General features: G+C 42.8%; 1 protein-coding gene across 5 annotated transcripts in view; it reads left to right on the forward strand.

Moving 5' to 3' along the window:
* EYA2 (EYA transcriptional coactivator and phosphatase 2) overlaps positions 1-12603 on the forward strand; it is a 129405-nt gene that overhangs the window by 75678 nt on the left and 41124 nt on the right. For all 5 annotated transcript variants that reach the window (XM_083618787.1, XM_083618789.1, XM_083618785.1 and 2 more), the window contains exons 6-7: positions 6690-6757; positions 9279-9459. In XM_083618787.1, coding sequence (XP_083474913.1) covers positions 6690-6757; positions 9279-9459 — 249 coding nt within the window. The remainder of the gene's footprint in view (positions 1-6689; positions 6758-9278; positions 9460-12603) is intronic.

A 12603-nucleotide genomic window follows, 5' to 3' on the forward strand; every position in this document is an offset into this window, starting at 1 on the left:
AGTCCCCTGGGAAGAGAGACGGATCGCTCAAACACTTTGGAAAGTGTAGCTCTGCGAGGGAAATAGGGGTCTCCTAACCGCGCAGCATTCCTAGCAAACTACAGTTCCCAGGATGCTTTCGGGGGAAAGTCATGACTTTTAATATGGTATAACAGTGCTTTAAATGTAAGGTACAGGGACGCGGGTGGCGCTGTGGGTTAAACCACAGAGCCTAGGGCAGGGGTCAGCAACCCGCGGCTCCAGAGCCGCATGTGGCTCTTTTACACCTTTGCCGCGGCTCCGGGGCGGATACTAGCGAGGGGGGGAGGCGCATTGTGCGCCCCAACACTCCCCACTGTGGCGGGCACTGTACTGGCTGTGACATCGCATGGGGGCAGTGCGTGCGTTAGTCACGCACCGTCGGGACGTCACCGTCCCGCCCGCTGTCAGATCATGGCTCCAGAGATATATTTGTTAAATGTTGCAATGGTTTTGCGGCTCCCAGTTTTTTTCTCTTCGGAAACGGGTCCAAGTGGCTCTTTTTGTCTTAAAGGTTGCAGACCCCTGGCCTAGGCCTTGCCAATCAGGAGGTCGGCGGTTCGAATCCCCGCGACGGGGTGAGCTCCCGTTGCTCAGTCCCTGCTCCTGCCAACCTAGCAGTTTGAAAGCACGTCAAAGTGCAAGTAGATAAATAGGTACCGCCCTGGCGGGAAGGTAAATGGCGTTTCCGTGCGCTACTTAGACATGCTAGCCACATGACCCAGAAGCTGTACGCCGGCTCCCTCGGCCAACAAAGCGAGATGAGCACCGCAACCCCAGAGTCGGCCACGACTGGACCAAATGTTCAGGGGTCCCTTTACCTTTACCTTTACAGATGTGGCAAGACAGAGCTTTGAGAGCCACATGGCCTGTTCTGTATCCTCTAAGGAAGCGTCAGAACAGCGAAGGAAATTGTTGAAGTCATAGTTAACGTCTATTATTTTGCGTGCTGAATGGGGAAAGGGGTGCCATTTTGCCCTTCCACTCAACAGGCACCATTTGTATCATGCCTTTCCTCCAAGGAATTGAGAGCAGTGTGCACAGTCCCCCCACACCTAAGCCCCATATTTTAACCCTCACACCAAGCCTGTGAGGTAAGCTAGGCTTAGACAGGGACTGGCTAAAGGTCACCCAGGAAGCTCCATTGCTGAGGGGGAGTTTGAACTTGGGTGTCTCCAGTCCTAATTCTAGTACTCCAGTCAGTACCTCAGGGTCTCTCCATACAAGCCCAGCAGAGCTAAAAACCCACACATTGTGCAAATATCTTAAAAAGCTGTCACCAAGTGTTCTAAAATAGTGGTCGCTGTGAAGAACGATCTGATATTGTTTCAGATTTGGTCATGAAAAGCTGCACATTTTTGCAGTCCTTGCTTGTTCCAATATACACTGGTACTGGAAAGAAAAGCATTGACTTTGGAACAACCTTCTGTGGATTGCGAATTTAACACTTTGCCTACGTAGCCACCAGGGTTGCCAGTTTGAAAAAAAGAAGAAGGTTAAATTGCTGGTAGTTACCCAAACTTTACTGGCACCCGTATATAAGTACTTAGGTTATAGCATAACCTAAATACTGAAACATATTAAAAAATCTTAAACTTGCCTCAGTGTACACTTACTTTCCAAGACCCGACTTTCTACGTAAATTTGGCATAGCTGCTTTTTCATGAAGTGATTTTACTGCCTCCACACGGGGCACTGGCAATGACTGCCACTTGTGAAAATGAGCAATGCTGCCAGTGGTTTTTACTGATCATGGCTTTTGTTGCCCTGGAAATTCCCTTCCAATGGGATTTCACTGGGTAGAAATGGAAATCTTGTCCCCAGAATTTATGCATTTCAGCTGCGATGTTGGGGTGGAGCAGAGGGATCAAGGTGTTTTATTTGCTAAAGTGGACAGTGAGGAATGGGGTTTTATAATCTGTGGTGGTCTTAAAACAAACATCTAGTCCTTTTACCTATCAATGTACGCTAAAAAAGGACTGGGAAGGGAATCCTTGGCTGCCCCTAATGTAATTGGACTACAACTCCCATCATCTCTCTATAAAGAGGCTGGATTTAATACGTAAGATAAAATGGTGACCCCTGGCCTTTGGTTTCTAAAATTATTTTCCTGTTGATTCAAGTAGAACTTTAGTACATTCAACCTGGGGCTTTACAAACCATGAATAACTATCTTCAATAATTGTGAAATTGCTTGTATTTGTGATGGCAAAAATTGTCTTGATTAAATTAGTTGTGCAATAGACTGTAGAAATGTGCATTAGCTGGTCCTATTCTGGCCTGCCACATTTTTTTATAATGCTATATATATATATCTATATATATATATATATATATATATATATATATATATATATATATCTGTTGCAATTTGCCAGCATGGAAATGCTTGGCAAACACTGCAGGGATATTATATAGATATCACCAATAAGTCTTGTTAATTATGTGCAGTGCAGTGGGAACCCTTTCTTAAAAATATATATACTGCGCATCACAAGCTTACAAAAGTTACAGGCCCTCCAGGCATGTGGCCCACCAAGGTTGAGACACGCTGCATCGCCTGGCTCAGGCACAGATGCAATTGTGTTAAAGTGTGGCACACATTTATTAAAGAAACATTAAAGGAATGGCAAATGGAATCAGCTTGTCATGAAAGGACGCAGGCTATTTCACTCATGGGTTTCCTAATGGTTTCAGTTTGAGTGTTGCCCTTATGTGCTCAGATGTTCTCATTTCACGATCCATCATTAGGAAAGCCCGTGGCACGGGGTCAATTTAGAGTTTTCCTACCAAGTACTTTCCAGTACTGTATATCTGAAGGGCTGTTCCCCTCTAATACCTAGGTTGTTTTATTACCAGCTAAATGTTCTCTGTGTTACCTGTGAATGAGAGCATTGTGACATTTTAGCAGCTGATTTGATTGAACACAGATGTGAACTATGCTCCATGTGGAGAGGATCCAAAAGGAAAAGATCTTGACTTGTGCTTCTGATTTTAAAGGAGCGCATGCAATCGGACGATAGCTGGATGACACAGGCCCACAATCACAATAGCTGAAAGGCAGGTGGAGGACAGTCATAAAAAGGTAAAGGTACCCCTGCCCGTACGGGCCAGTCGTGACCGACTCTGGGGTTGCGCACCCATCTCGCTTAAGAGGCCGGGGGACAGCGCTGTCCGAAGACACTTCCGGGTCACGTGGCCAGCGTAACAAAGCTGTTCTGGCGAGCCTGCACCAGTGCAGCACACGGAAACGCCGTTTACCTTCCCGCTATAAAGCGGTACCTATTTATCTACTTGCACTTAAGGGTGCTTTCGAACTGCTAGGTGGGCAGGAGCTGGGACCGAATGACGGGAGCTCACCCCGCCGCGGGGATTCGAACCGCCAACCATACGATCGGCAAGTCCTAGGCACTGAGGTTTTACCCACAGTGCCACCCGCGCCCAGTCATAGCTCAGTGGAAAAGCCCATTTCCCATGTGGAAAAGGTCTCTGGTTCAAACCTTGGCACTTCCAGGCAGGGCTGGGAAAGACTGGAGAGCCACTGCCAACCAGTGTAGAATAGGGCCCACCTGAAATGCCTTGAAAATTACTAGCCCCACCTGTCAGAAAATGGTGTTGCATGGACAGAACCAGTCACAAAATGGTGGCAGTTTGGCATAGTTTTCTACTGATATCTAATTCATCTTCAGAAATTGCTAACTTCTTTGACACAGTGTCTTCCTTGTAGCAAGGAGTTCCACAGCCCATTCATTTTCCAGTTTGGCATCAACTTAAAACACATTTATTTGCTCCGGCATTTGTGAGATGTTGATTTAGTCTGCCGGGGTGTATGTGTCATTCTGCAGTTTTAATCATGTTATTTTACCTGTTCTTGTTTATTCTGTTTGATGAGTGCTATTCTTTGTTCTGGCTATCACAATCTGCCCTGGGATCTGTAATGGGGCAACACTGAGACTAAAGAAGAGGAAGTTGACAGGTGGGGGTGCCTCAGGGCAGTCTGAGGTTGGTGGGGCAGCACCCCACCTGCCCTGGTGGACAAGCAAGGCAGCAGTAACACCTGAGTAATTTTAGAAAGAACTTTTCATCAGCACCAGTCACTGCTGCTTCCCACCTTCCTTTCTGGTACTTACTGGCATGTTTACTTTGCGATGGACTCTTATTGGGCCCTAAGTGATCAAGCTAGGGAAGGAAATTTACCTGTCCCCCCTAACAGCCAACTACGAGTAAAGTTTTTCACCTTTATTGTGGCAAATAAGTGGAATGCTCTGCTGATAGAGATTCAGCAGACACCATACGTTCTAACCTTTTAGAGCCTGCAGGACAATTTTCTGTGCCACCAAACACAGGCAATTAAGAAAACCTCTTTCCTTAATAGTTAGTTGAAAGTCTATGATTTTGTTTTATTTTTCATGGTTTTTATTTTTATAAAGATGTTGCTGTAAATGGCTTTGTTTTTTATGATAAAGTGGCAAACACAGATAAATAGATAAAATGAGTGCATTATGTATCACTTAAGTGCATCAGTAAGCCATTGAATGGGACTGAGCTCCCGTTACTCGGTCCCTGCTCCTGCCACCCTAGCAGTTCAAAAGCACATCAAAGTGCAAGTAGATAAATAGGTACCACTCCGGTGGGAAGGTAAACGGTGTTTCCGTGCGCTGCTCTGGTTCGCCAGAAGCGTCTTAGTCATGCTGGCCACATGACCCGGAAGCTGTACGCCGGCTCCCTCGGCCAGTAAAGCAAGATGAGCGCCACAACCCCAGAGTCGTCTGCGACTGGACCTAACGGTCAGGAGTCCCTTTACCTTTTTAAGCCATTGAATGTCAGCAAAACTCTCAATTGAAAATTCTCTTATTTCTGTCAAAGCAGTCTCTGATACTGAGCAGACATGGAAAAATACTTCAGAATATCATAGTCTAGGAAGAGGATTCATGCTGATACTAACAGGCCATAAGTGAGGCTCCCCCCCCCCCCAAGTAATCAGCCCTTCATAAATATATCTAGTTCTGTGTTAAGTGATCTCTTTGATCCTCCAGTGGTTGCAAGGTGAGTGTTACAGAATTTTACACCTCTTACAGTTTGAAAACTTCCTTCCTCTTCCACTTCAGCAAGGGCTTTTGCCTAGAGTTTCTCTGGTGGGGGCAAACAAACAACTCACTTCTGTTGCTTTGCCTTCGATTCATCCAGCCCTGGTCTCTGAACATGCGTGAATCTGAAGTGCTGAGTCTAGAGAGATTTTTATTTATTTTTTTGGCTTGGAAATGCAAAGCTGTTGACACATAGCTGCTTCTATGATTTATCCCCTTGGCATGAATGCTCCCAAGCTGAGCCCAGGGCAGGGCTGGGTGGCAAATACCCAAATGAAGCAGTGTCCCAGACTGGCACCCTTAAGGCAAGCTCCGCATCATTGAGAGATCATTAGCTCTTGACCTTTCCTGTGCTTTTAATTCCCCCCTCCCCTCCCCTTGTGCAAAATGTTTTTTAAAGGCCAAATGTGATGGCAAATTAGTTCTGGAAGCAGATTCTCCTCCTAGAGTGGGGTGGTTTTCTTTCTTTCTTTTTTTGGCATGAGATTTATTTCTCTCTGCATGTGCTTTTGTGACTGACTGCACTTGGCGAGCTGCAGTTTGTTCAGCTGTCCATTCCCCTGCCTAATCTAGGGTCTTAAAATAAAAACAAACAAGCGGATATTCGGAGAAAGGACACAGCATGGAGACACTGAGAGGCATTTGTTCCTGTGCTTTGGCTAAAACAGCACTCCACTGGTCCCATGTACCGAGTCTGTGCTTTACAGCTAAAGATGCTGGCAATTCCTACAATGAGAAACTGTGTCAAGGAGTTGGTTCATCAAGTTCTTCTTAAATAGAAAGTTGCTTGGGATTCTTTTGGGGGTGGTGGGGGTGGTGATGGTAGAGGACAACTACAGAGGAGGTAAGCTACTTTCTGTTCAATCCAGGGCCATTTTGCCAGGGATATGTCAAATGTGTGGCATGGATGTGACCTTAGTTCATCAGTTCAGCTGTAAAAGAATAACATCTCATGCCTATCTCAAAGCCACTTGAAACCAGCTTTCCAAATATATTGGAATGTGGTGCACTTCTGGATATCAACCAGTTAGAAGTTCCAGAAGCATGGGACTACCACAGAAAAGGCCATTTCTCTTGTGCCTGACACTCTGCCTGCAAAATGAAAGTTTAGTTGTTGTTTTTAACATACCCCTTCCTAAAATAAGACATTCCTCAGAAAGATACAGTAGTGATATAAGAAGGAATTATTTTTGTTATTTTAATTGGAGCTTAAGAAATGCAGAGTAACAGGATGTTTTCATAAGGCAGGTACCTAAAAAGGTGAGGTTTCAGAATCTTAGCATAGTCTTGCAGGAATCCTGACCTAGGGTGGGCAAATACTTCTGACCTGCTCCAAAGCAGTTTCATATGTTGACCACCGTGGGAACTGGATGCTTGACTAGGTGGGACTTTGGCCTGATCCAGCAGTGTCATCTTATGTTCTGAAATCCTTAAGCTCCTAAAATCTTCGTTACCCATTGACAGGTTATACAGAAGATCAAGTAAAGGCAGGGTGAGGACCCGCCCTCTGAGGATAATTTGGCCATTTGTATTGGGCTTAATGGAATTCTATTACCTATCTTGTTTCTTCTTCTATTGTCATAGGCACCTCAGGGATTTACCAGGGGCCCAACAGCCTGACGAGTTCTGCAGGGTTCAGCACAGTGCACCAGGTACAATTTTAACCATTTTTTTAAAAATGTCCTGAAAAGGAGGTGGTTCATATTTCAGCCACATGGACATTAGTAACTTCCTTGATACCTATCTCTGATTATCATACATAACGTCTCATTCTTAAGGGACAAAAAGCGTACGTCTCTATGGACGCTCACAGATCTCAATGGCTTGACAAGGGACTTGGAAACCAAATGCTTTCGAAATCAACCAAACACTCCTTCCTCCACCTCCTCCCCCCCCCTTCTTCCTCTAACCAGTCCCGGCCCAATCTCAGCACTTTGGGTGTGACGCTGAAAACATGTCACAATGGGGACACCACAGTATCACATGAACATCTTTTTTTGAAAATTAGCAGTTTCCATCATCTTGCAAAGAGTGCCGGCTTCTTTCTTGGCTTTCAGTAACAGATGTAAATCAACATTCTAAAGCATCACTCAGAGACGCTTGCGAATATGAAGCCATCGGAGCCTGTTTGCGCTCTTCCTAATTTGGACGTACACCTGTTGATGAACTTCATGCTTTGCATAAGTTAACACCTTTAAATATAAAGCATGTGTATAAATATATGATGTGGATAACATTACATGCAGAAACACTATATGAGAATGCTTGCTCATAAAGATTTGTGTAGACCAAGTATGAAGTCACTATGCTTCTTTTGTTTGTGCAAAGGCTGAAATATAAGCATTCGAAGTTAAACTGAAATCACTGAGGCTATGGGGCATACAAGTATCTTAAAGAATTACATCCTAAATTCAGTTTCCCATAAGCTTTGAAAGAACTTCCTGTTTTGGGGCTGTTGGGACGACAGGCCCCACGCCAGTGATAAAGGCACATACTTTTAGATGGTTCCAGTAGGCATAGCCAATTTGGTGCCTCCAGATGTTGGACTACAGTTTCCATCACACCTGATCATTGATCATGCTGGCCGGGGCTGATGGAAGTCGCAGTCCAACATCTGAAATGCATGGTGTTGGCGGCCCCTATATTAGAAGGTTGCAGCAAACCAGAACGTGAAATCATGGATTTGTTTGATGACCATGGTTAAGTTTAAGTTTGTCTGCCTCTGTAACCTCTGCATGCAAGTGAGAAACTGGTTTTTATGCTGTTTCCTTCTTGCATGCTGCTTGGGAATAGAGCTTAGCTCAGCAAGCTAAACCATGGTTTCACTGTGAGATTGGGAATGCATGGCATCACAACAGAGTCTTGTGCAGTTGATGCTGAGCTAAACTTTCTAGCCTTCAGCTGCTTGTTGCTAATCTGTAGGACTGCTGGACATGTCAGAGAACATAACTGAGGTTGTTGGATGTGAGCTATGGCACAGCCTAATGAATTTCATGGAAAGGTAATTTATTCCAGGCTTCTTTGCCCAGTACACTGTTAGGAGGTACACATTAAAGGAGGATGTGCACATTTCTCTGAGTGTGCAATATGAATGAATACATGCTGCCAAAAGCCACATTTTGCAGTGTTGTCTTGTGGTATATACATAGAAGTGGTTCACACATGACATTTGAATATGGTTTGGCACTATGAGAACAAGCCATGCTCTCCATATTCCCCCTGCACTCCCATGCCCCACTTCAGTGAATTTGTTTCTGGTTTCATCAAACCATAGTTTTCTGGTATATGTGAAATTTGAAATGACAAGCTATGGCTTGAGCTCACTCCCCAAACCAGGGTTGCAGAAAACAGCGGTCTTGATTTAAGAACGTAAGAAGAACCATGCTGGAGAAAGCCATCTAGTGCAGCTCTCTGCTCTCACAAGAGCCCATGGGAAATCCCAAGCAGAACCTTAGTGTAACATCACCTTCCAGTAAGTGGTATTCAAAGGCATATTGCTTGATGGGATAAGAGCAAACCATGGTTTGATGAAAGCAGGAAGTAATTCAGTGGAAGGGGATCAGGTTGAGGAGTTGATTAAGCACAAAGCTTTTATAGCTATAGTGCCGGATCATAGATCTGAGCCATTGTATAATTTAGTCATGTACTGGTTTTGCATTTCACAGGTATATAGCAGGTGCTGATTTTTTTAATGTGCATCCCCTAAAAGTGTTTTAACAGCCACCAGGTAGATGGGACTCACTGCTGTATAAATGCAGTGTGCAAGAGGAAAAACAAGTGGGGCAAGACTACATGCTTTTAAAATGTGAAATAGTTTTCTTTTATCACATTTTCACATTGACGTTGTGGTGCAGCTATTTAGAAAAAAATGAAGAAGTGCTATTACATGCATGCAGTCCCATGAAGTGGCTTGCTTCATTCCTGGCACTAGATTTCATGAAATAAGCAAGTTACCGTCAGCGCTTCCTGGCAAATGCAGCAAATTCAAAGGTGATGCTACTTCTGCAAAACATAGTTGTGCACAGAAGCAGGGAATATGATAATGGCAAGAATAATGGGGAAATATTTGCAAGCCTAGTTATATTTAGCCTGCAAAGTGCATAACTCTTAATTAGGTGTGCTGCTTTTCAAACATTTGGAGGATGATTAGCATTGCTGTCTCTTCTTTCAAAGGAGTATTCTTCATATCCCAGCTTCACCCAAAGCCAATATTCGCAGTATTACAGCTCTTCCTACAACTCTTCTTACATGTCTGCAAATAGCATCAGTCCATCAGCTATCCCAACATCGACCTACTCGCTCCAAGAGTCTTCGCACAACATTAACAACAGTCAGAGCACCGAATCACTTTCTGGTAGGTGACTTTAATGATTGGAAATCCCTCCCCTGTTTAAAATGAACTTACAAGTACAACTAAGTGCAGGGCTTAAATTTTAGCCAGGGTGCAGGATCCTGTTTTTAGGATATTTCGGGACCAGTAAAATATGAATGGCAATGGCTCAAGGTGAGTGCAGAGCATCTTTATTTTAGTACTAAATATAGAAAGCCAGATCCTAGAAATCTAAGAATATGGGGTGAGGGGTGGGATCCCAAACCAAACGGTGTAATTTCTAGGCAGGAACAGTTGGCAGGGTGCGGCTGTGTTCCAGAGCTGCCCTCCTGGCAGTAGAGCCATCACAACTTTCTTTGATGGTTGCAGGGCAGGGGTGAAGTCAAGGCTGCTTGGGCACACTGGTGGAGCCCAGCATTGCACCCACACAGCCTCAACCTTGTTGCTCCATCCTCGGGCTGTACAGGTGAGCAGCAGGGATGCTGCTGTTGGGAGAGTGGCCCCACAGCACCGCTACCCTTGTGCTATCTGCTCCTGCTTCCAGCTAAGCTTCAGTTGTGATGCTTCTTTTCCCGCAACCCCCCAATCCTTGCAGCATAAACTGTACATTAGTTTCTGTGGATGAAAATGTATTGGGAGATATGTTTACACTTTGCGTGTGTTAAAGAAAATACAAGACTTTCTTATGATATACTTAATACAATAATAGATTAACAGTGCAGTTGGATTCAGTAGGGCTTGCTCCTAAGTAAGTGCAGCTTTAAAATAATAATAATAATAATAATAATAATAATAATAATAATAATAATAAATTTGAAAATAAATAGGCAGTTTAAAATAAAGCCTCTAAAAAGCACATTGCTGTTAACTTAAAAGGTCTCTGAAATATAACAGATAATAATAACATGTTGTTCTGTGTCCTAAGCAACAATCATGGTGGTTATTGTCAGGCTCGTATCCCAAGGGTGCCACCCCCAAAAAGACCTTCTTCAGTAATCACTTTCCTGGCTTGAAGTGCCAGGGGATCCAGAGAAGGATGTCAGCTGCTGATCTTAACTGAGAGGCAGTTTCATATGGAATAAATTAGTCCTTCATGTACTCTGAACTCAGACGATTTAGGACAGGGCTTGAAAAGTAAGAACCATAACTTCAATTGGTGTCCGAAAACATAGTGCAAGTCAATGAAGCTCTTACGATATTAGTGCAATAGAGCAAACTTTGTTATTTGCCATAAGAGTGTGCATATTGGCATCAAATCATTAGGGCAGTACAATTCCCGCCCCCCCAAAAAAGCCAAATATAATACTGTATTAATTAGGGGCTCAAAATAATGATATTAAATTTAGAAAAGGCTGGTGAAATGTTGAAAGAAGGCTAATGGAACGGAAATTATTTCACATCTAGAAAGCATTAGTCCCAGTGCAGCTGCAGTTAGATGCAACAAGTCAAGATCAGACAGAGAAGAAAGCAAGACAAGTGACTAAAACTGAAATTCTGTCATTAAATAGCTGTCTGTAGGAAGAGGGCACATAATCATCATCAACAATAGCAGCAAATACCACTGCTCTTATTTTATTTTCTAGAAACAAAACATTTTTTTAGCAAACACTTATAAGTTCTTAGTTTAACAAGCATTCATACTGATTGAGGGCCTTTTAAATAAAGCTACAAATAACAGGCTAAGTAAACAATGAGCTCCATGTTTATTTTATTTCTTTTAAATAAATGCCCTTCCATACTTCTTGAAGTGATCCGTGATCTATTGGAGTGCTTAGCTTTTAACTATCAATTATGGGCTTAAATGTCATTGTCTTCCAATGTTCTGTTGGAATGCAGTCAATATATCACTTCCCCAGCGAAATTTTCATTGGCAGGCTATATCATTTTTATAAAGCACCACGTCATTTGTGGATAATCTCTGTATGTACAACCCAAAGTGGGGTTTGCTCACTTAAGGAACAACCCTGCACATCTGTTGTTAGTCAAACAGAAAAAAATATAGTAAATTAAAACAAAACAAAATGCTAACGCAGATTACTGCAAAATTACTTTGGAGTATTTCCCCCTCGTTAGATTTGATCTCAGGCTGAGATTTCAAAATCCTTCCCATGAAAAAAATGAACGAGATTCCTGTTTAAAATGTTACATCTGAATTGCTAGAGGGATTGGAGAGCTCCATATAAAAGGAAAAGAAAACTGAAGTCAGTGGTATTCAAAAAGGTTATTTAAAATGTGGTCTCTTATCAACATTAACATTGTCCACAATAAACACCCCTTAAAGACCCAAGGCAAGTAACAATTCTTTGATTATTTCAAAAATTTCGGAACTCTGTTAAGCTGCTTGGCTAAATTAAAAGTTCCGTTCTAAGCATGTTTGTTTGAAAAATAAATAAAAGCTCTATTGATTTTAAGTGGAAAGTTATTCGAAATTGGGCAAACCTTTTCTTCAGACTATGTTGCAAACTGTTAAAATTATGTTACATTTTCATTTTTTGCAATTTTAATTAAAAAATGTAATCCAACTTATAAAATAGCCCTGTTTTCATTGAGGTGTTGGGTGGAAACCCATTGTTTTCTGGGTTAAAATGTGAAACAGGTGTGATGGAATGTTAAAAAGTTTTTGATAATCTATCCTCTGAAGATGCTTCTAAACCTTTTTTGAAACATTTAACACCTCCTAGGGTGAGATAGATTAGCTAGCTAGCTAGCTAGCTAGATGATAGATATAGATCTGTAGTGCTGCATTATTTCTGTAGAATAATTAGTTTTCTTTTCTTTTTTTTAAAAAAAGGTGAGTTGTACTACTACAAAAGAGTAATTTTACCCCTTTGGTGTTCTAAAAAATCTCAGGGTTACTAATCGCCCTGTCCTTTTGCACTGCTGTATTCAAATGATCAAGATCTGAACAGAATCAGCTGAGATAAGACAAGAGACAAGGGAATTTGTTCCCCTCAACTTAGCAGACGAGCCCTACATTACAACCAAACCAGCAAATGCATCTTTAGCAAGGTGTGTGGCTTACTGATTTGGTCTGAAGATTTGCTAAACAGGCATAGGCAAACTCGGCCCTCCAGATGTTTTGGGACTATAACTCCCATCATCCCTGACCACTAGTCCTGTTAGCTAGGGATGATGGGAGTTGTCATCCCAAAACATCTGGAGGGCCGA

Source organism: Podarcis filfolensis (assembly GCF_964270895.1).
Source record: "Podarcis filfolensis genome assembly, chromosome: 6".
Lineage (NCBI taxonomy): Eukaryota > Metazoa > Chordata > Lepidosauria > Squamata > Lacertidae > Podarcis > Podarcis filfolensis.